Source organism: Bufo bufo, chromosome 6, assembly GCF_905171765.1.
Source record: "Bufo bufo chromosome 6, aBufBuf1.1, whole genome shotgun sequence".
NCBI classification, from domain to species: Eukaryota; Metazoa; Chordata; class Amphibia; order Anura; family Bufonidae; genus Bufo; species Bufo bufo.
In genome coordinates this window covers 116,099,591-116,125,145 of record NC_053394.1, presented here as the reverse complement: position 1 = coordinate 116,125,145, position 25,555 = coordinate 116,099,591, and the positions used below count along the sequence as shown (strand labels likewise).

The 25,555-nt window shown below is 43.0% G+C and overlaps 1 protein-coding gene across 1 annotated transcript in view; it reads right to left on the bottom strand.

The window, feature by feature from the left end:
- Positions 1-938: 938 nt before the first annotated feature.
- Positions 939-25,555, bottom strand: part of SYCP2 (synaptonemal complex protein 2) — a 96,089-nt gene continuing 71,472 nt past the window's right edge. The window contains exon 9 of the mRNA XM_040436625.1: positions 939-1,169. Coding sequence (XP_040292559.1) covers positions 1,098-1,169 — 72 coding nt within the window. The 3' untranslated portion in view covers positions 939-1,097. The remainder of the gene's footprint in view (positions 1,170-25,555) is intronic.

Here is a 25,555-nt window from a genome sequence, read left to right as displayed (position 1 = left end):
TGCTGAGGGCCTTTAACATGGATCGATGATCGCAATCAGCTGACCAATGGGCACTTTTTTTGTTTCCAGGCCGATTGAATCTTTTATGTGAACATTAAAATGTTCAATGATTTGCAGCCCATCTCCCAGTGTAAACGGAGTGTGTGTGATGCTGACGTAAAGTGAATGGGGGACGAAAAATCATAGCAATCATGAAAATTCCACTGGTAAAGGCTTTTTAAATGAGTACCGACCAACTTGCTTTATAGCCGATCAGTGCTTGTTATGGCCCATCATCAGGCCATGTTAAAGGACCCTTAGGGCTCATGCACATGAACGTACTTTTTGTCCGTGTCCGTTGCGTTTTTGATTTTGCGGATCAGTGTTTTGCAGACTGCAAAATACATACGGTCGGGTGCATGAGCCCTTAGTCTGAAAGCATAGGTCTGCATAGGAGCTGTACTACATAAAAGGGTAGAATTATTTGCAACTTTGCTAAACTTGTGTTAGTTTAGATACAGTGTAGCAATAAATAAGTTATGAGCAATGAGTATTACACTTTAGCATGTCTCTGATGACGAAAGCATACTGTATGTATAATTCACAGTGGTTTATGTATGGATGTAGACAGAATACAAAGGCTCTTTTAATTTAGTGCTGCTCTATCATAATAAATTGTCAGATATTTTTGATGGAATCTGCAACTGAGGCCCGAATGGAGGACTTTGAAGATGAGTCTCTAAAAGCTACTTTCACATCTGCGGCACGGAGATCCGGCTGCCAGCGGTTTGTGTCCGGCCGATGCTCGGCTTTTTTGCTGGTATACTTAATGGGGTCGGCGGGCATTTCATTTGCATCTGGCAGTGCCGGATCCAGAGAATTCTGGCATGCCTGCCACAATGCACGCCACAGATATGAAAGTAGCCTTAATGGGTTGGGATGCAATATAACACTCTCAATACACTAATTCATCATTGAATATTTAATTTAAATGTAGTAGTAAACAGCAAAATAATTTATTGATGGAGAGGTCACTAAAATGACATGAAATTGTGTAAAACATTATGAATGAACAATATAGTTAAAATAACATAAAATTTCATTCTGATCAGAACAAATTAGAATGGACCAGTGCCAGACATAAACAGGGACTGAAGTCCTCTCCGTACACTGAGCAGCTCTTCTTCTTGCTGAAAGAGAGGACAAGAAGAAAAAGACTCCATTAAAGGAGATCATGTTATTAAAGCATAATAATATAGAAAAGCTACACAAATTAAACTGAGGCCTTTCAGCCGGAGTGATCTGTGCTGGTGATTTTGTACTTTTCCAACAATCTAACCTAATATTACATTAAAGGGAACCAGTCACCTAAAAAACGCCTCCCACACCACCAGCATTACCTTAAAGTAGCCAGCAGTATGTTCCTAAAGATCCTTTTCTTCCTCCGGCCAGATGCACCAAAATCTTGAAAAACGAACTTTAATCCCCTGCACGTGCTATGTAACAGCAGAGTTTGAAGTCAAGGGGGCAGCGGCCTCCTCACTTCAAGTCAGGATAACCACACCCCCTTTCCCTGCCCCTTCACCTCTGATTGAGAGCCGCGCATGTGAACGTCTGACGCGCACTTACACTCAGCCGGCTTTGCTAAACAGCCGAAAGCTATCGGCTGTCAATCAAAAGCAAAGGGGCATGGAAAGGGGGGTGGTTATCCTGACTTGAAGCGAGGAGGCCGCTGCCCCATTGACTTCAAACTCTGCTTTTACATAGCGCGTGCAGGGGATGTTTTTCAAGATTTTGGTGCATCTGGCCGGAGGAAGAAAAGGATCTTTAGGAACATACTGCTGGCTACTTTAAGGTAATGCTGGTGGTGTGGGAGGCGTTTTTTAGGTGACAGGTTCCCTTTAATGAAGAAAGAAAGAATCTGCTACTGAATACTATACAGCAATGGTGCAGCACACACTGGCGTGGAAAAGCCGAAAGCCAACTCCGGCAGATAGACAGCCTAAGGGTACTTTAACACTAGCGTTAAAGTTTTACGGTATTGAGTTCCGTCATAGGGGCTCAATACCGTAAAAAAACGCATCAGTTTTATGCCAATGCATTTTGAATGGAAAGCAATCAGTTCAGTATGCATCAGGATGCCTTCAGTTCAGTCCCTTTTACGGTATTTGGCATGCTGTGGTATGTTCTCCGGACAAAATTCCGGAACACTTTACAAATTGCCGAATCCGGCATTAATTTTCATTGAAATGTATTAATGCCGGATCTGGTACCAAGTGTTCCAGAAAAACGGATCCGGTTTTATGGTCTGAGCATGCGCAGAACTTTAAATCTGTGAAAAAGATAAATACCGGATCCGTTTTTCCAGATGACAGCGGAGAGACGGATCCGGTATTGCAATGCATTTGTCAGACGGATCCGCATCTGGAAACAAATGAAACCCGTTTGCATACGGATTTCCGGACCCGGCAGGCAGTTCCGGCAACGGATTCTTCTAACGCTAGTGTGAAAGTACCCTTAGGCCTCTTTCACACTTGCGTGTGCGCCCCGTTGCCATATTGCGGACCGCATTTGCGGATCCGCAATACACGGGTGCCGTTCCGTGGGCATTCCGCATCACGGATGCGGACCCATTCACTTGAATGGGTCCGCAAATCCGGAGATGCGGAATGGTGCGGAACGGAAACGGAACCCTACGGAAGCACTACGGAGTGCTTCCGTGGGGTTTCGTCCCATACTTCCGTTCCGCAAAAAGATAGCACGTGTCCTATCTTTTTGCGGAACGGCCGGATCGTGGACCTATTCAAGTGAATAAGTCCGCGATCTGCTGCGGCTGCCCCACGGACTGTGCTCGTGTATTGCGGCCCGCAATACGGCAACAGGGCACACATGCCAGTGTGAAAGAGGCCTTACTTTCAATCTTCTTGAACCACACATGACACTGAAAAAGTTAGAACTCCACAGTAATTCCATCCATATAATCCACTACGGGGTCATTTTAAATGTAAAATCAACACTTTTTTAAGTCGTACTGAGCTTTCCAAAAAATTGCATTGATCAATAGTACATTGTGTGTACATGAGGAATAACACTATTCCTGGCCATTACGTGACTGCACACACAGAAAGTAGAGCAGAATCTGCTTCCTAATTGTCTCACAGTCACTCAGAAGGAGCCTCAGGTTAATGGAGGACATTACAGAGAAGTACTGACCTGTATTTTTTTTTAAATGAAACACTTATGATAAGCTATAAGGTTCCTATGTATCTGTGCAGTCCGGCTTGTCAGTATAAGGCCTCCTGAACACAAACCTGTGCGCGCCGTGGTGCGGCCCGCAAATTGCGGGCCGCAATGCAAGAACACTGACAGTGGGGCAGCCGCAGCAGATCGCGGACCCATTCACTCTAATAGGTCCGTGATCCGCCCGTTCTGCAAAAACCCCATTTCCGTGTTTCCGTTCTGCACCATTCCGCATCTCCGGATTTGCGGACCCATTGAAGTGAATGCGCAATGCTCACGGAACCGCGCCCTTGTATTGCGGATCCGCAAATGCGGTCCGAAATACGGCAGCACACGTTCGTGTGCAGGAGGCCTAAGTCTCCTCTGTTCTTTCTCACTCCTACCCCTCTTCCACAGACTTGCATTGAAATTTGTAATATGATCCCATCCATAATGTAAAAAGGCATTTTTCTAGGTGAAAAACAATTAGTGGGGGGAAGGGAGGGGGGGGCAGATAACAGAACTAGACCTTTTCTCACTCATAAAACATATTACAGACTTTTTTGTGGTCACTTGTACTATTGATTTATGAAAAGTTGTGTGAAAAATTAGTGACCATATAAGTTGAAGAGATAAAATCCAGAACCCGCAAGTTTTGCATTTTATGTCTTCAACTTAATAACATCCTGTTTTTACACATAAACTGACGCAGTGCTGGATTATACGGGTGAAATTATAACACTGGTCTTCAAAATGTAGCTCGGCATGTATCGCAAACCTACAACTCCCAGCATACACCAAGGCCTCTTTTACACGGGCATCCCGGATTTGCTCCGGATGCGTCGCATGTGCTTTGCGGGAAACCCGTGTGAGTAGGCACGCAATTGCAGTCAGTTTTGACTGCGATTGCGTTCCGATGTTCAGTTTTTTCCGCACGAGTGCAATGCGTTTTGCACGCGCGTGAGAAAAAACGGAATGTGGTACCCAGACCCGAACCCGGACTTCTTCACTGAAGTTCGGGTTAGGTGTTCTATTCATTTTATTAGTTTCCCTTATAACATGGTTATAAAGGAAAATAGCATTCTTAATACAGAATGCTTACTAAAATGTGGCTTGAGGGGTTAAAAAAATTAAATAAATTAACTCACCTCATCCTCTTGTTCGCGCAGCCGGCATGTCTTCTTTCTTCTTCTTTCAGGACCTGCAAAAGGACCTTTGATGACGTGGTGAGCGCGGTGACGTCAGTGCAGGTCCTGTTTAATGAAGATAGAAGGATTCTATCTTCATTCAGCAGGACCTGCGCTGACGTCACCGCGCTCACCACGTCATCAAAGGTCCTTTTGCAGGTCCTGAAAGAAGAATAAGAAGACATGCCGGCTGCGCGAACAAGAGGATGAGGTGAGCTAATTTTTATTTATTTTTTAAACCCCTCATGCCACATTTTAGTAAGCATTCTGTATTAAGAATGCTATTATTTTCCTTTATAACCATGTTATAAGGGAAAATAATACAGTAAATTGACTTTTATCAATTTACTAACATCATCTCCTAGCAACCATGCGTAAAAATCTCATTGCATTCACACTTGCTTGCGGATGCTATGCGATTTTCCCCATCCATTTCTATGGGGCCTGCGTTGCGTGAAAACCGCAGAATATAGAACATGATGCGATTTTCACGCAACGCACAAATGATGCGTGAAAATCACTGCTCATCTGAACAGCCCCTTTGAAGTGAATGGGTCCGGATTCAGTGCGGGTGCAATGCGTTCACCTCACCCTCACGCATTGCAACCACGCGGAATTCTCGCCAGTGTGAAAGGGGCCTAAAAGTCACAGATCTTCTAGAAAATTGAATGGTATTTAGGTCCTGGTTTATCAAGACTGGTATGTGTTATACTGGTCTTGAAGGGCCCTGTGCTGCTATAAGAGGCACTTAACAGGCAGGCCTCGTCCTAAATTAGATGCCTCCTCCGAGAGTCCATGTGACCAATTGAAATTCAAGACTGTATCATTAACCCCTTAAGGACTTAGGACGTACCGGTACGGCATGTTTGCCGAGTCCTTAAGGACCCATGACGTACCGGTACGTCATGACTTTAAAATGAGATTGCGGCGCTGCTGGGGTTAATCCGCACAGGATGCCGGCTGAAATCATTCAGCCGGCATCCTGTCACAACGCCGGGGGGGTCATATGACCCCCCCGTATCGGCGATCGCAGCAAACCGCAGGTCAATTCAGACCTGCGGTTTGCTGCGCTTTTGGCTGATTCTGATCCCCGCGGGCCCTGACCGCGGGGATCAAACTTCAAAATGCAGCATATAAAATTTTTTCCACCCCCCCTGGACCCCTGAATGGTTTGATGGCGGCGGGTGGTGCAGGGGGGGTGTTGCGGGCGGTGCGGGAGGTGCGGCAGGCGGGATCGCGATCCCCCGCCCGCCTCCCCTTGAATAATCGTTGGTGTACAGTGGTATACCAGGGTGTCAGCACATTGCTGACACCCTGGTATAAACGGCTGACATCGGTGATGCGATACGGACCGCTGTATGGAAAAAGTTAACAGTAAGAGGGAGCTCCCTCCCTCTCCCATCGGGGTGCTGCTGTGCCTTTGCAGCCCCCCGATGGAGAGGGAGAGAGCCCCCAGACAGCCCCGTCCTTACCCTTCCCCGTCTGCGAAGTTCTGACAACTACTGAGCAGACGGGGAAGGTTCCCATGGCAACAGGACGCCGTCTCAGGCATCCTGCTGTCCATGGTGCTGAACAGATCTGTGCTAAAGGCAGAGATCTGTTCAGACAAAGTGTAAGTAAAATACAGTACAGTACAATATATATTGTACTGTACTGTATTATACAGACATCAGACCCACTGGATCTTCAAGAACCAAGTGGGTCTGGGTCAAAAAAAAAGTGAAAAAAAGTGGAAAAAAAAGTAAAAATCAAAAAACACATTTATCACTGATTAAAAATGAAAAAAAGAAAATTCCCTACACATGTTTGGTATTGCCGCGTCCGTAACGACCTGATCTATAAAACGGTCATGTTACTTTACCCGAACGGTGAACGCCATAAAAATAAAAAATAAAAAACTATGATGAAATTGAAATTTTAAAAGTGATCAAAAAAGTCGCATGTACGCCAAAATTGTAACAATCAAACCGTCATCTCATCCCGCAAAAATCATACCCTACCCAAGATAATCGCCAAAAAACTGAAAAAACTATGGCTCTCAGACTATGGAGACACTAAAACATGATTTTTTTGTTTCAAAAATGAAATCATTGTGTAAAACTTACATAAACAAAAAAAAAGTATACATATTAGGTATCGCCGCGTCCGTATCGACCGTCTCTATAAAAATATCACATGATTTAACCCCTCAGGTGACCACCGTAAAAAAATAAAAATGGTGTAAAAAAAGCCATTTTTTGTCATCTTACGTCACAAAAAGTGTAATAGCAAGCGATCAAAAAGTCATATGCACCCCAAAATAGTGCCAATAAAACAGCCATCTTATCCCGCAAAAAATGAGACACTAAAACTTTTTTGGTTTTAAAAATGAAATCATTGTGTAAAACTTACATAAATAAAAAAAATTGTATACATATTAGGTATCGCCGCATCCGTGACAACCTGCTCTATATAATGACCACATTATCTAACCTTTCAGATGAATGTTGTAAATAACAAAAAAAAAAAACGGTGCCAAAAAAGCTATTTCTTGTTACCTTGCCGCACAAAAAGTGTAATATAGAGCAACCAAAAATCATATGTACCCTAAACTAGTACCAACAAAACTGCCACCCTATCCCGTAGTTTCTAAAATGGGGTCACTTTTTTGGAGTTTCTACTCTAGGGGTGCATCAGGGGGGCTTCAAATGGGACATGGTGTCAAAAAAACCAGTCCAGCAAAATCTGCCTTCCAAAAACCGTATGGCATTCCTTTCCTTCTGCGCCCTGCCGTGTGCCCGTACAGCGGTTTACGACCACATATGGGGTGTTTCTGTAAACTACAGAATCAGGGCCATAAATAATGAGTTTTTTGTTTGCTGTTAACCCTTGCTTTGTAACTGGAAAAAAAATATTAAAATGGAAAATCTGCCAAAAAAGTGAAATTTTTAAATTGTATCTCTATTTTCCATTAAATCTTGTGCAACACCTAAAGGGTTAACAAAGTTTGTAAAATCAGTTTTGAATACCTTGAGGGGTGTAGTTTCTTAGATGGGGGTCACTTTTATGAAGTTTCTACTCTAGGGGTGCATCAGGGGGGCTTCAAATGGGACATGGTGTCAAAAAACCAGTCAAGCAAAATCTGGCTTCCAAAAACCATACGGCGCACCTTTCCCTCTACGCCCTACTGTGTGCCCGTACAGTAGTTTACGGCCACATATGAGGTGTTTCTGTAAACGGCAGAGTCAGGGCAATAAAGATACAGTCTTGTTTGGCTGTTAACCCTTGCTTTGTTAGTGGAAAAAATGGGTTAAAATGGAAAATTAGGCAAAAAAATTTAATTCTCAAATTTCATCCCCATTTGCCAATAACTCTTGTGCAACACCTAAAGGTTTAACGAAGTTTGTAAAATCAGTTTTGAATACCTTGAGGGGTGTAGTTTATAGAATGGGGTCATTTTTGGGCGGTTTCTATTATGTAAGCCTCGCAAAGTGACTTCAGACCTGTAGTGGTCCCTAAAAATTGGGTTTTTGTAAATTTCTCAAAAATTTCAAGATTTGCTTCTAAACTTCTAAGCCTTGTAACATCCCCAAAAAATAAAATATCATTCCCAAAATGCTACAAACATGAAGTAGACATATGGGGAATGTAAAGTCATCACAATTTTTGGGGGTATTACTATGTATTACAGAAGTAGAAAAACTGAAACTTTGAAATTTGCTAATTTTTCTAAATTTTTGGTAAATATGGTATTTTTTTATGCAAAAAAAATTAACTTTTTTGACCCAATTTTAGCAGTGTCATTAAGTACAATATGTGACGAAAAAACAATCTCAGAAAGGCCTGGATAAGTCAAAGCGTTTTAAAGTTATCAGCACTTAAAGTGACACTGGTCAGATTTGCAAAAAATGGTCAAGTCCTTAAGGTGAAATAGGGCTGAGTCCTTAAGGGGTTAATGGATTAAGAGCCACTGAGTTGAACATGTTTAATATTTAGCCATTTTGTATAGTATACAATTATGAAACAGACAATGGGTCTCTAAGCTTTCCACATAATGTGAGTGTAGAGCTTCACAAAACAGATTATCGAATGCAAAGTGTCACAGAATTTACATTGGTCTTTATCCTGTTGGGAACATATGACGTACCGCTACGTCATGATGTCCTGGTACTTAAGGACACATGATGTACCGGTACGTCATGTGTATTTCCGATCACCGCCGCGCGGTGATCGGAACTGGGTGCCTGCTGAAATAAATCAGCAGGCACCCTGGGACAATGCACAAGACCGTCCCGCATCAGCGATCGCCGCAAGTCAATTCAGACGTGCGGTTTGCGGCGTTTCCGGGTGATCGGGCGGTGACTGCAGTGGCTATCGGGTCCCCGTGCTGCTGTGACGGAGACCCGATAGCAGGGAAAGCAGCGCGATGCCTTCCTTAGGCATCGGGGCTGCCTTCCGGTGAAGAGCCTGTGAGATCCAGCCCCCATGGATCTCACAGGCAGGAAGCTGTATGAGTATACACACTGTATTACTCATATAGCCAATGCATTCCAATACAGAAGTATTGGAATGCATTGTAAAGGGGATCAGACCCCCAAAAGTTGAAGTCCCAAAGTTGGAAAAAGAAAAGTGAAAAAAAGTGAAAAAAAAAAAAGTTTTCCCCAAACAAATTAAAAGTTTCAAGTAAAAAAAAAAAAAAACTAAACGTCATTTCCCCCGGAGACAATCGCCCAAAAAATAAAAAAAAACTGGCTCAGAATATGGTGACACTAAAACATGATTTTTTTTTGTTTCAAAAATGAAATCATTGTGTAAAACTTACAAAAATAAATAAATGTATACATATTAGGTATCGCCGCGTCCGTAATAACCTTCTCTATAAAAATATCACATGATCTAATAATAATATAAAAACGGTGTAAAAAAAAGCAATTTTTTGTCACCTTACATCACAAAAAGTGTAATAGCAAGCGATCAAAAAGTCATACGCACCCCAAAATAGTGCCAATCAAACAGTCATCTCATCCCGAAAAAAATGAGCCCCTACACAAGACAGTTGCCCAAAAAATAAGTAAAACTATGGCTTTCAGAAGGTGGAGACACTAAAGAATCATTTAAAAAAAAGAATGCTTTGTTATGTAAAACTGAAACAAACCACCAATATTTGGTATTGTCGCGTCCGTGACAACCTGCTCTATAAAAATACCACATGATCTAACCTGTCAGATGAATGTTGTAAATAACAAAAAATAAAAACGGTGCCAAAACTGCTATTTCTTGTTACCTTGCCTCACAAAAAGTGTAATATAGAGCAACCAAAAATTATATGTACTCTAAAATAGTACCAACAAAACTGCCACGTATCCCGTAGATTCTAAAATGGGGTCACTTTTTTTCGAGTTTCTACTCTAGGGTGCATCAGGGGGGCTTCAAATGGGACTTGGTGTCAAAAAAACCAGTCCAGCAAAATCTGCCTTCCAAAAACAGTATGGCATTCCTTTCCTTCTGCGCCCTGCCGTGTGCCCGTACAGCAGTTTACGACCACATATGGGGTGTTTCTGTAAACTACAGAACCAGAGCCATAAATATTGAGTTTTGTTTGGCTGTTAACCCTTGCTTTGTAACTGTAAAAAAATTATTAAAATGGAAAATCTGACAAAAAAGTGAAATTTTTAAATTTTATCTCTCTTTTTTGGCAGATTTTCCATTTTAATAATTTTTTTTCCAGTTACAAAGCAAGGGTTAACAGCCAAACCAAACTCAATATTTATGGCCCTGATTCTGTAGTCTATAGAAACTGTAAGGAAATTATGTCTACATCCACACACGTTCACATATATATGTAATAATTCAGCCTTATATGCTTGTATTAAATATGCAGAGTTCTTCTTTAAAGAAAATATTTTATACTCTTATGACAGTAAAGTCTAGTAACACAAGCTAAACAGGAAATGAGGTCTAGCACCACGAGCTAAAAGGAAATGGCTGTCTGTAGCTTAAAACCGCATGGCTAGAAAGAGATATGCATGCTTTAGCAAAAAAGACCACATTTATGATAAAGGTACCTGAAGAGAGAATTACCGAATGCATGGCATTATATCTGCAGAAACATATATATGCATATATATATATATATATATGTTTCTCATATATCTAACATGTGCATTGGACATATATTTTACATTTACTTTAATACGGGTTAAATATTTAAACGTCTTGTATATTGACGTTCACCTGTGGTTTAGATAAAAAAACGTTTGCTCAGATAAATGTTGATACAAGATGGTACAAGATAAACAAAGATAATTCCGAGAAATATTTGAACAAAGCTGAAATCAACAAAATTGTGGTTAGATATCTGAGTTCTAAGAATTATAAATGCGTCACATATGTACCTTGTTTTTACGAAATTATCATGACTTTTTCGTTACCTGATTGGATTAAGCTTAGAGGAGGTATATGATAATCTTGTGGTTTGTATGGTAATCTTGTGGTTTGTATCTATAAATTGTCTGCGATGTCAAAATAAGTTACAACCATTTTAAACCTATCAACGTGTATTGGTCTTCAGTGGTTGCCCGGCCGGAGGTTCACCCACAGACAAACCAGGCGCGCTTTCAATTGGTAGCAGAGGATGGTTCACTGACTATCCAGGTGAGTAATTATTCCTGCCACTATTTATGTTGGTTGGAATGTTTCTCTCCTGGATACGGTGAATGTCTGATGTATACTGGATGGCAGGTTAGTGACAGGTTAGTTAGTGTTCATAGGACTGTGGGACAGACACGAGGCAGCACTCAGTGTTCTGCGTATCCTGATAGGAGCGGCGTCTCCTATAGGCACAGTGGTTGGCAGGGGATGTTGTTCCAGGAACATACATCATATTGATGGCAGGGAATTTTTCGAATGCAGAACTAGTCTCTTCGAACGTTGGCAGGGATTTTTCAAATGGGATTAGTCTCTCATTTGACGGTTTATTGAGTTAAAGGATAACTCTGGATTTATGTGAAACAAGGTACCCGGAATATATGTATAAGGAAAAGGAATACATATGGAAAAAAAGGTGAGGGAAACGCATACATCTGAATGCAGATGTTGTTTTCTAACTCACTAGGATTGTCTGTGGAGTGAATTGTTTATTGAACATAACTATACAGTTAAAACTTGGAAATTGACATGTATTACTGCAGTCTATGAAGTTCGTAAATGGTGTTGTCCATATAAGATATTTTACACGTGTTATAAGAATATTGTGCTAGTGGAAAATCTGATTGTGCTGGCTTAATTGATTCTCAACATAACAGTACTAACACAATTACTTTCTGCTAATTGCTGCTATTTCCACTTCATTGTTTGCTGCTTGAAAATATATATATATAGAGTTCATTGTCGATTTCATTAAACATTATGGGTAACGGCGCGGGAAAGGATCTGGATGGTGAGCCAGAGACCAAACCCACACCGTTACATTTTGTATCAGGCACCTGTGGGATTAGTGTAACTGATCCATTTTGGGTAAATATCTGTGACCGCAGTCAGCAACTGTGTATTACGCAGATCAGCGATGTAGGTCCTTTTGGGAGGAGGTTAAAAAAATGGTGGGGCTGCACCCAAAATATAACTATCCCGTTGGTGCCTGGGATGAAGATTATATGAAAACATGTTTTAAAAAAATGGGAGAAGGCATTAAAAGAGTACAGAAAGAGATTTCCACCAACCCATCACATATACTTAAAACAGAACAGGGGGACAATTAGTAAAAGGGAAGAAGTTCCATGGTCAGAAATTCTGCCCTCCTTGTCAGAAAAGCCACCGGCATATGACGTGACGGTATCAGAACCACAAAAGGCAATACTCCCAGCTGTCTCTACAGAGGACATGCTACAAGACCCTTATGATAAGGTCCCCTGTCCAAAACAAGCAACCGCACCGGAATTATTATTATTTTCTGGTGAGAATCAAAAGAGAACCGGACTGTACCCGGATTTGGGGGATAAAGATTCCCTTTTAAGTACTGCAGTTATAGTGGCAGCAGCACTTATGGAACAAGCAGATGTGACTCCACAAGTCAAACAGGCTAAGGAAAAAAGAATTGAATATAGAGAAAGCATGGGCAGTTATGTACATGAGCTGATTCAACTGAGGGATAAACTAAGGACAGACATAGTCTACATTAAACAACTTCCCCTTCAGGATGTCTTTCCCGTCATATATGATCACGAGGACCCAGATGATACTGACCTTCCTAGTGAGGAACAGATAGATGAATTAAAGGGCATTTTGGGAGGAGAGTGTGGCAGAACCAGAGCTGTAACTAACAAAAAAAAAAACAGCTGCTGACCGAGATAGAAAAATTAAGACAGGAGTACTGGAGGGTGAAGAAGGACTGGGAAACCAGGGCTCAGGAAGAGTACGGTAGGAGGACAACAGGAATTGAAACATAGATAGAGGCAGACAGTTTAGAACATGGAATTCCCCTGGCAACCTCCAGTCCTAGAATGCCTGGAATAGTCCAACCCCTAACAGATGAATTTTCCAAACTCACTCTAATACCTGAGGAAGGGGATAGGGAAGGCACACAACTGCGGCTTCCCATGATTACTGTGGGAAGCACTGAAGTCCATATCCCTCTTCCTTTAGGATTAATGAAGGAACTGAAAGATATGTGCCCCAATCCAAAAAAGGACCCTAGAGCAGCAGCTATGTTTCTGCAGAAGTATACCGCAGGTAGCCATTTAACTTTGGAGGATATTCAGATAATACTCTCAGCCATAGACCCAGACACTGGCTCTCAAATCGATCCAGAAAAGATGATGAAGGCATCAGAAAAAGAAGTTAGGGATGGAGGAGAGACAGATGGCCCCAAGGTTTGGAAGAAGTTTTGGGATAAGATAGGAGTAGAATGGATGAAAAGATACAAAGGGGATTCAGGCTTACACACAATGCTAAATACAAAACAAGAGCCGAAAGAGGATTTTTATAGTTTCTGTAAGAGACTGTTGGACCTCTACAGTAGTACAGGAATGAATTCACCTGAATTGTTCAAGACTACATGTATGACAAATGGGGACCCTAAGACAACGCAGCTAATAAAATTAGTGAATAACGAATGGCTTACTCAATCAGTGACAGAATTTATGGATGACATAGCAAAACTCTCGGCCTCTGGTGTTTTCAATCAAAAGGGAGGAGTATTTCCATTGTTAGTGCAGCAGGACATACAACAGGAGTCTATATTGTCAGGTGGGGAAAGCAATTACATGATGATGTCAGGTTTCTCCCGGGGAAGGAATAATAGAAGAGGTCCGAGAAGTAGGGGCCAGGCAGATTACCTGGGAAGAGTAGAAAGAAATCAGAGACAGGGCTGTTTCATTTGTGGGAGTCTAGGTCACTGGAGGCGGGAATGTCCAAAGGTGAGAGATGAAGATAGGAGAGAATACAGAGGGAGAGGCGCCTCTGACTACCGAGGGGGGCCCAGACAACAGGAAAGACAGCAAGAAATGACAAGAAGACAACCCCAGGGAGATCGTATTAACATACACTGGCCAGCACAGGATGGGGGGAGTAGACAACCCAATTTGCAATCAGACTTACAGAGGTGGTCTGAGCATGAACAGTACCCGTCCCCACGGGGGAACAATTACTACTAGGGGTGCCCAGAACGAGTCCCATCCTTCATCATGCATTTTGTTCCAACTGATTGGCAAGTCTTACCACAAGTAATACTGCAAATTGATGGTATTAAAGTTAATTTGCTGCTTGACACCGGAGCAACGACTTCAAGTGTAAACAAAATAGACTTCATTAATGATAAATGCACCGAAGGAAGTTCTATGGGTATAAATGGGACGACAGTGATACATAAGGTGACAGCACCGCTCCCGGTTTGTACTCTTACGGGGGAACTAGTGACGCACATGTCTTTTGCAGTCCTACTAGAATGCCCCGTTTGTCTATTAGGAAGGGATTTAATGGCAGCATTACAGATATCATTAGTCTTTGACAAAAAGGGCAGACTGACAGCAACTTCAATGAAATGTGACCTGACAAACCCGAAGAGACGTGACATGAATGGGTTCTTTTTAAGTATACCAATGTCCCTGGAAAATCATCCAATCTGGGCAAAATGTAAAGACTCAGTAGGGAGGATTAACTGTGAGCCCTACCGGCCCTGTTTGAAGGAAGGGGTCATGCCAACCTTTCAAAAACAATACCCATTGAGTGAGGAAAAGTTAGAGGGTATAAAGCCACAAATTGAGAAATACTTGCAGATGGGAATTCTTAGGAAAATTGTCAGTCCCTGGAACACCCCGATAAATCCCGTAAAAAAGGCTAATGGCACATGGCGGCTGGTACAGGATCTAAGGAAGGTAAACAAGGCAATTATCCCACTTCCCCCCTTGGTGGCAGATCTTACAGCTGTGTTTGGGGCCATTCCTGCGGGATCCAGATATTACACTGTAGTTGACCTCAGTAATGCGTTCTTTTCCATACCAGTGGCTTGGGATGCACAAAATCTTTTTGCTTTTCAGTGGGCTGATGATGGTCAGGTGACTTGGACCCGTCTCCCACAAGGTTTTGGGGATAGCCCAGCAGCCTTTTCTATTGTATTAAAGGCTACATTGGAAGATTGGGAACCAAAGAGGGGATCCACCTTAATACAATACACAGACGACCTTTTACTCTCCAATTCGGAGTTAGAAGCCTGCGAAATAGATTCACGAAGTTTATTAGACCACTTGGCAAGCAAAGGACACCTGGCCTCGAAGAAGAAAATCCAATATGCAAGTACCCAGGTAGAGTATCTGGGGTGCATAATAGAGGCAGGAGAGAGAAAGATCTCACCCGCTAGAGTCAAGGCAGTGACCTCCCTAAGCAGGCCGAGGGACAAAGCTACAATGCTGTCCTTTCTAGGGTCAATAGTGTATTGTAGGCAGTGGATTCCCGATTGCTCCCATTGGGATTCAATCCTAAGAAAAACTACACTCACAGAAGCAACAAAGGTAGTGGAGTGGACAGAGGACAGAGTAGAAGCCTTTGAGAGATTGATTCGGTCCCTGACCCAAGCCCCAGCCTTGGCCCTGGCAGATTATGGAAAGCCATTCCAATTATACTGTGTGGTATCGGGAGAAACCTATGCAGCGGTTTTGACACAGACACATGGGGGGAGAAACAGGCCAGTTTCATATCTATCGAGAAAATTACCTCCTGTAGTTCTTGGAATGCCTCACTGTCTCCAAGCACTAGCAGCCGCGGCTATGTCAGTAAAGGATGCTACTAAGATAGTACATGGAAATACAATGGAACTTTTCACCACTCGTACAGTCTTGTCCCTCCTTCAAAACATGACCACACAACACATGACAGCTCAGAGACTGTCCGGATATGAGACCATATTACTCAGTACGGCAAACCTGTTGATAAAGACATGTCCAGACACCTCACCAGTGATAAGATTTTTGCATACACTTTTGAGACTTAAGCGTGAAGGTTCTGACGAACAAGTAGACCCAATACCTGAACACAGATGTGATGAAATAATCTTGTCATGCACAACACCTAGGGAGGATTTAAAGGACACACCACAGACTGGCAGTATAGATGTTTTTGTGGATGGATCATGCACAAGACCAGATGACAGGACATACCAAACAGGTTACGCAGTAGTCATGCTCCCAAATCAAGTGATAGAAGCTGAACCAATTGTCACAACTTCAGCACAACAAGCTGAGTTGGTAGCGCTCACAAGAGCCTGTGAAATATTCGCAGGACACAAAGTGAATATTTATACTGATAGTAGCTATGCATTTGGAACAGTGCATGATTATGCATTAATATGGAAAAATAGGGGGTATATCTCAGCAGACGGGAAGAAGGTAGCGAATCAGAAATACATAGATCACTTGCTACATGCAATTCAATTACCAGAAGCCATAAGTGTGATAAAAGTGAAAGGACACTCTGCAAAAGGAGATTATCAAGCTATGGGAAACAACCTAGCAGACAGAGCAGCAAAAATGGCAGCCAAGAGAGACACGAGAAGGGAAAATAAGTTATTATTCATGACAGACTTTGAAAGTGAAAACTGGGAGTCAGTAGTATATCAACTTCAGAAACAGTCTACCAGTGAGGACATCAAGTACTGGAGATCTCAGGGACTGCAGACGACAGGTACAGGTATGTGGACAAAAGATCGGATATTGGGGGTTCCTACTGCATCAGCACCGCTCCTAGTGTCTTATCTTCATGGTCCTGGACATTTAGGAAAACAGTACATCTCAGAACATTACAAGTCACTGTTCTGTACACACCAATTGCAGAGATTGATAGACGATCTGGTCGACTCATGCATGACTTGTGCACAGAATAATGTTCAAGGAAAAGCACACGGAAGACATGGGAATCTACCACCCCCTACAGGCCCTCTGCAAGATTTGCAGATAGATTACACACACATGCCAAAGCAACCCGGGAATATAAGATATCTGCTTGTAATAGTCTGTAGGTTCTCCGGATGGTGTGTAGCCATACCTACTTCAGGAGAAACAGCTGGTGTGACAGCTAGAGCATTGATAAATCAATGGATTTCACTGTATGGACTCCCTCGGGTAATTCATTCAGATCAGGGACCTGCTTTCCAGTCCAAACTAATACAAGAACTGACAAAGATTTTGGGTTTCCAGTGGAAACTCAATATAGTCTACCACCCCCAAAGCGCAGGAGTAGTGGAAAGAATGAACAGAACCATTAAAGATAGGTTAAAAAAAGGCTACTTCAGGAACATTGAAAGATTGGCTGAAATTTCTACCCCCCATTCTCTACCAAATAAGAACGACACCAAATAAACAAACAGGGTTGTCACCTTATGAAGTGTTATTCGGTTGACCCCCTAATACCCGTGAGGAACCGGATACTGACAGTAACATTTTTGCCTTGCAGGAACAGTACGTGAAACACTTGGTAGGTATACTCTCAGAAAATTATGATAAGGTTGCTGTCACCTTTCCTCCTCTTTCCACAGATCCAACTCATCCATTCTTGCCCGGAGACAAAGTTCTGGTGAAACAACTAGCTGCCCGCCACAAGACTGGTCCAATTTACCAAGGTCCATTTGAGGTTCTAAGAGTGGCTCGAACGGCTGTCCTTACTGACCAGAGTCCACAGTGGATACACGCCAGCCGGCTCAAGAAGACGCCAGAAGGAGTCCTCAAGAAATTCCCCGGACAAACATGAGTCCTTCGGACAAGATGCCTTCAAAGGAAATGTGTTTGATCATACCCCCAAGCCTGCAAAGTAGATATGAGCGATGGCTAAGAGGCTATCCAAAACCACTTTGTCCAGAGGATCCAAAGACTATGCAGGACTTGTATGAGGAAGAATTTATGTTCAGGGAGTATACCAATGAACTAGAGACTGAGGACTTGAAAGATCAAAACTTTCCTGAACCGTTTAGTAAGCAGATGATTCAGAGAATGAAACTGTGAATATGTCACCCTTAAAAAGGGAAGTACCCTGAGAAAGATACAGAGAACTGGTGTGTGGTATAAGGAGTGATCATATGGAATGGGAATTCCATATGATCAAAGAGGGGATTGTAAGGAAATTATGTCTACATCCACACACGTTCACATATATATGTAATAATTCAGCCTTATATGCTTGTATTAAATATGCAGAGTTCTTCTTTAAAGAAAATATTTTATACTCTTATGACAGTAAAGTCTAGTAACACAAGCTAAACAGGAAATGAGGTCTAGCACCACGAGCTAAAAGGAAATGGCTGTCTGTAGCTTAAAACCGCATGGCTAGAAAGAGATATGCATGCTTTAGCAAAAAAGACCACATTTATGATAAAGGTACCTGAAGAGAGAATTACCGAATGCATGGCATTATATCTGCAGAAACATATATATGCATATATATATATATATATGTTTCTCATATATCTAACATGTGCATTGGACATATATTTTACATTTACTTTAATACGGGTTAAATATTTAAACGTCTTGTATATTGACGTTCACCTGTGGTTTAGATAAAAAAACGTTTGCTCAGATAAATGTTGATACAAGATGGTACAAGATAAACAAAGATAATTCCGAGAAATATTTGAACAAAGCTGAAATCAACAAAATTGTGGTTAGATATCTGAGTTCTAAGAATTATAAATGCGTCACATATGTACCTTGTTTTTACGAAATTATCATGACTTTTTCGTTACCTGATTGGATTAAGCTTAGAGGAGGTATATGATAATCTTGTGGTTTGTATGGTAATCTTGTGGTTTGTATCTATAAATTGTCTGCGATGTCAAAATAAGTTACAACCATTTTAAACCTATCAACGTGTATTGGTCTTCAGTGGTTGCCCGGCCGGAGGTTCACCCACAGACAAACCAGGCGCGCTTTCAGAAACACCCCATATGTGGTTGTAAACTGCTGTACGGGCACACGGCAGGGCGCAGCAGTAAAGGAATGCCATACAGTTTTTGGAAGGCAGATTTTGCTGGACTGTTTTTTTTGACACCATGTCCCATTTGAAGCCCCCCTGATGCAACCCTAGAGTAGAAACTACATTAAAGTGACCCCACCTAAGAAACTACACCCCTCAAGGTATTCAAAACAGATTGTACAAAAGTCATTAACCCTTTAGGCGTTCCACAAGAGTTATTGGCAAATGGAGATGAAATTTCAGAATTTAAATTTTTGGGCAAATTTCCATTTTAATCCATTTATCCCAGTAACAAAGCAAGGGTTAACAGCCAAACAAAACTCTATATTTATGGCCCTGATTCTGTAGTTTACAGAAACACCCCATATGTGGTCGTAAACTGCTGTACGGGCACACGGCAGGGCGCAGCAGTAAAGGAATGCCATACGGTTTTTTGAAGGCAGATTTTGCAGGACACCATGTCCCATTTGAAGCCCCCCTGATGCACCCCTAGAGTAGAAACTCCAAAAAAGTGACCCCATGTTAGAAACTACGGGATAGGGTGGCAGTATGTCACGGCTGAGGATGGGGGAAATCCTCAGCCGTGTGAAGCCCGGTGATGTTACGGCTGCTTGGCCATGAAGACAGGATTAGGGAGCAGGTCACCTCCTAAACGCATCCCTAACCTGACCCTGGCTCCTAGCTACATGAGCCAACCTTGATGGTAGGAGGGCCCATGCTCCGGAACCTAAAAGTCCCTGCTAGCCCTCAAGATGACCCTCACCTAGGAGCTGAGTAAGACAAGCCCACTCCTCCTAGACACGGAGGAGCAGGAGTCTCAACGGCCAAGCTGCAGGAAAAGGGGAGACATAAACAGCTCTATGGATATGGCAGGTGAACAAAGAGTTCCACCTACCTGCCACAGCCTTGCTGACTGGATCCCTGTGTTAGCAGGGTGCAGATAACAAACGCATCCCCACACAGGGACCCAGATCCATAGCTGCACAAAAACACATATAAAACATCACACGGACATCACACATAACTAGAAATAACTTAATGAGACATTATAGTTTTGAGACATTATGGTTATGACCACAGGGGTGGCTCTTACTGGCAGGTAATAAAGACATGAGGCTGCTCTCAGCTAAGCATGGCTGAAGCAACCTGCAGGCCTGCAAAAGCTGTGAGGCTTTATAGGCCAAGAAGCCACACCCCACAGTCGGACACACCCAGTGCACACACACATAGGAAGGAGATTAACCCTTCCAACACCAGGGAAGGGAAAACACCACTTAAAGAGGACGTGCACACAAAAACATACCACACGGTGCACACAACACACACACCTAACAAAAGGTTGCTAGGTGTGACCGCATGCCAGGGCAGCAAGCTACCTAGCGACGCTCAGGCTGCTCTGCTGCTAAAAACAACACTGGTTGCCCGCGGCAACCACAAGTGAGGCCACAGAAAAGCGGCCCTCACCCGTGGTTGAACGCCCATACAAAACCGCAGGCAACCGCATGCGGTAAAGGAGTCACGGTCATGGGCATGGCCGTGACACAGTATTGTTGGTACTAGTTTAGGGTACATATGATTTTTGGTTGCTCTAGATTACACTTTTTGTGAGGCAAGGTAACAAGAAATAGCTGTTTTGGCACCGTTTTTATTTTTTGTTATTTACAACATTCATCTGACAGGTTAGATCATGTGATATTTTTATAGACCAGGTTGTCACGGATGCGGCGATACCTAATATGTATACTTTTCTTTTTATTTATGTAAGTTTTACACAATGATTTCTTTTTTTAAACAAAAAAAATCATGTTTTAGTGTTTCCATAGTCTGAGAGCCATAATTTTTTAAGTTTTTGGGCGATTACCTTGGGTAGGGTATGATTTTTGCAGGATTAAATGACTGTTTTATTGGCACTATTTTGGGGTGCGTGTGACTTTTTGATCGCTTGCTATTACACTTTTTGTGATGTAAGGTGACAAAAAATTGTTGATTTAGCACAGTTTTTATTTTTTACGGTGTTCATCTGAGGGGTTAGGTCATGTGATATGTTTATAGAGCCGGTCGATACGGACGCGGCGATACCTAATATGTATACTTTTTTTCTCCCCCCTATTTTTTTTTTACTTTATTTGAGGAAAATTACGTTTTTGTTTATTTTTAATTGAAACTTAAATTTTTTTGGGGGGAAAACCTTATTTTTTCAACTTTTTTTTCACTTAATTTTTTGTCCCACTTTGGGACTTGAACTTTTGGGGGTCTAATCCTTTACAATGCATTCCAATACTTCTGTATTGGAATGCATTGGCTGTATGAGTAATACAGTGAGTATTACTCATACAGCTTCCGGCCTGTGAGATCCAGGGGGCTGTATCTCACAGGCTCGTCACCGGAAGGCAGCGAGATGCCTTCCTTAGGCATCGCGCTGCCTTCCATGCCATCGGGTCCCCCCTACAGCCGCATGGGGACCCGATGGCACCGCCGAATGCCGCCGCAAACCGCAGGTCTGAATTGACCTGCGGATTGCAGCGATCGCCGACACGGGGGGGTCACGGGACCCCCCCCCCGCGCATTTAGCCAAGGTGCCTGCTGAATGATTTGAGCAGGCATCGGGTTCCGATCACCACCCGCCGGTGATCGGAAATACACATGACGTATCGGTACATCATGTGTCCTTAAGTAGCAGGACAACATGCCGTACCGGTTAAAAAGTGGGTTTTTGAACATTTCGGAAAAATTTAAAGATTTGCTTCTAAACTTCTTAGGGCTCTTTCACACTTGCGTTGTCCGGATCCGGCGTGTACTCCACTTGCCGGAATTACACTCCGGATCCGGAAAAACGCGAGTGTACTGAAAGCATTTGAAGACGGAACCGTCTTCAAAATGCTTTCAGTGTTACTATGGCACCCAGGACGCTATTAAAGTCCTGGCTGCCATAGTAGTAGTTGGGAGCGGGGGAGCGGTATACTTACAGTCCGTGCGGCTCCCGGGGCGCTCCAGAATGACGTCAGAGCGCCCCATGCGCATGGATGACGTGTCCAATGCGATCACATGATCCATGCGCTTGGGACGCCCTGACGTCACTCTGGAGCGCCCGGGGAGCCGCACGGACGGTAAGTATACTGCTCCCCCGCTCCCCTTTACCATGGCTGCCAGGACTTTAGCGTCCCGGCAGCCATGGTAACCATTCAGAAAATGCTAAATGTCGGCTCCGGCAATGCGCCGAAACAACGTTTAGCTTAAGTCCGGATCCGGATCAATGCCTTTCAATGGGCATTAATTCCGGATCCGGCCTTGCGGCAAGTCTTCCGGATTTTTGGCCGGAGCAAAAAGCGCAGCATGCTGCGGTATTTTCTCCGGCCAAAAAACGTTCCGTTCCGGAACTGAAGACATCCTGATGCATCCTGAACGGATTTCACTCCATTCAGAATGCATGGGGATAATCCTGATCAGGATTCTTCCGGCATAGAGCCCCGACGACGGAACTCTATGCCGGAAGAAAAGAACGCAGGTGTGAAAGAGCCCTAAGCCTTGTTACATCCCCAAAAAATAAAATGTCATTCCCAAAATGATCAAAAACATAAAGTAGACATATGGGGAATGTAAAGTAATAACTATTTTTGTAGGTATTGCTATGTATTATAGAAGTAGAGAAATTGAAACTTGGAAATTTGCTAATTTTTCCAAATATTTGGTAAATTTTCTATTTTTTTTATAAATAAAAAAGATTTTTTTTTACTCCATTTTACCAGTGTCATGAAGTACAATATGTGACGAAAAAACAATCTCAGAATGGCCTGGATAAGTCAAAGCGTTTTAAAGTTATCACCACATAAATAGATTTGCAAATAATGGTATGGTCCTTAAGGTGAAAATGAGCCCGGTCTTTAACCGCCTCCGTACCGCCTAACGCAGGATCGCGTTCCGGAGGCGGCAGCCCTGCGCAGAGTCACGCATATATGCGTCATCTCGCGAGACGCGAGATTTCCTGTGAGCGCGCGCACACAGGCGCGCGCGTTCACAGGATCAGAAGGTAAGCGAGTGGATCTCCAGCCTGCCAGCGGCGATCGTTCGCTGGCAGGCTGGAGATGTGATTTTTTTAACCCCTAACAGGTATATTAGACGCTGTTTTGATAACAGCGTCTAATATACCTGCTACCTGGTCCTCTGGTGGTCCCCTTTGTTTGGATCGACCACCAGAGGACACAGGTAGCTCAGTAATATGTTGCACCAAGCACCACTACACTACACCCCCCCCCCTGTCACTTATTAACCCCTTATTCACCCCATATAGACTCCCTGATCACCCCCCTGTCATTGATTACCCCCCTGTCATTGATCACCCCCCTGTAAAGCTCCATTCAGATGTCCGCATGATTTTTACGGATCCACTGATAGATGGATCGGATCCGCAAAACACATACGGACGTCTGAATAGAGCCTTACAGGGGCGTGATCAATGACTGTGGTGATCACCCCATATAGACTCCCTGATCACCCCCCTGTCATTGATTACCCCCCTGTCATTGATCACCCCCCTGTAAAGCTCCATTCAGACGTCCGCATGATTTTTACGGATCCACTGATAGATGGATCGGATCCGCAAAACACATACAGGCGTCTCCCTGGAGCCTTCCAGGGGGGGTGATCACCCCATATAGACTCCCTGATCACCCCCCTGTCATTGATCACCCCCCCTGTCATGCTGCGTTCAGATGTCCGTATGATTTTTACGGATCCACGGATACATGGATCGGATCCGCAAAACACATACGGACATCTGAATGGAGCCTTATAGGGGGGTGATCAATGACAGGGGGGTGATCACCCCATATAGACTCCCTGATCACCCCCCTGTCATTGATCCCCCCCCTGTCATTGATCACCCCTCTGTAAGGCTCCATTCAGACATTTTTTTGGCCCAAGTTAGCGGAAATTATTCCACTAACTTGTGTCAAAAAATGAAATCTCACATGAACTCACCATACCCCTCACGGAATCCAAATGCGTAAATTTTTAGACATTTTTAGACATTTATATTCCAGACTTCTTCTCATGCTTTAGGGCCCCTAGAATGCCAGGGCAGTATAAATACCCCACATGTGACCCCATTTCGGAAAGAAGACACCCCAAGGTATTCCGTGAGGGGCATATTGAGTCCATGAAAGATTGAAATTTTTGTCCCAAGTTAGCGGAAAGGGAGACTTTGTGAGAAAAAAATAAATAAAATCAATTTCCGCTAACTTGTGCCAAAAAAAAAAAAATTTCTATGAACTCGCCATGCCCCTCATTGAATACCTTGGGGTGTCTTCATTCCAAAATGGGGTCACATGTGGGGTATTTATACTGCCCTGGCATTCTAGGGGCCCTAAAGCGTGAGAAGAAGTCTGGGATCCAAATGTCAAAAAATGCCCTCATAAAAGGAATGTGGGCCCCTTTGCGCATCTAGGCTGCAAAAAAGTGTCACACATCTGGTATCGCCGTACTCAGGAGAAGTTGGGCAATGTGTTTTGGGGTGTCATTTTACATATACCCATGCTGGGTGAGATAAATATCTTGGTCAAATGCCAACTTTGTATAAAAAAATGGGAAAAGTTGTCTTTTGCCAAGATATTTCTCTCACCCAGCATGAGTATATGTAAAAAGACACCCCAAAACACATTGCCCAACTTCTCCTGAATACGGCGATACCACATGTGTGACACTTTTTTGCAGCCTAGGTGGGCAAAGGGGCCCACATTCCAAAGAGCACCTTTCGGATTTCACAGGTCATTTACCTACTTACCACACATTAGGGCCCCTGGAAAATGCCAGGGCAGTATAACTACCCCACAAGTGACCCCATTTTGGAAAGAAGACACCCCAAGGTATTCCGTGAGGGGCATGGCGAGTTCCTAGAATTTTATATTTTTTGTCACAAGTTAGCGGAAAATGATGATTTATTTTTTATTTATTTTTTTCCTTACAAAGTCTCATATTCCACTAACTTGTGACAAAAAATAAAAACTTCCATGAACTCACTATGCCCATCACGAAATACATTGGGGTGTCTTCTTTCCAAAATGGGGTCACTTGTGGGGTAGTTATACTGCCCTGGCATTTTAGGGGCCGAATGCGTGAGAAGTGGTTTGAAATCAAAATCTGTAAAAAATGGCCAGTGAAATCCGAAAGGTGCTCTTTGGAATGTGGGCCGCTTTGCGCACCTAGGCTGCAAAAAAGTGTCACACATGTGGTATCTCCGTACTCAGGAGAAGTTGGGGAATGTGTTTTGGGGTGTCATTTTACATATACCCATGCTGGGTGAGAGAAATATCTTGGCAAAAGACAACTTTTCCCATTTTTTTATACAAAGTTGGCATTTGACCAAGATATTTATCTCACCCAGCATGAGTATATGTAAAATGACACCCCAAAACACATTCCCCAACTTCTCCTGAGTACGGCGATACCACATGTGTGGCACTTTTTTGCAGCCTAGGTGGGCAAAGGGGCCCACATTCCAAAGAGCACCTTTCGGATTTCACTGGTCATTTTTTACACATTTTGATTTCAAACTACTTACCACACATTTGGGCCCCTAGAATGCCAGGGCAGTATAACTACCCCACAAGTGACCCCATTTTGGAAAGAAGACACCCCAAGATATTCGCTGATGGGCATAGTGAGTTCATAGAAGTTTTTATTTTTTGTCACAAGTTAGTGGAATATGAGACTTTGTAAGAAAAAAAAATCTAATAAATTTT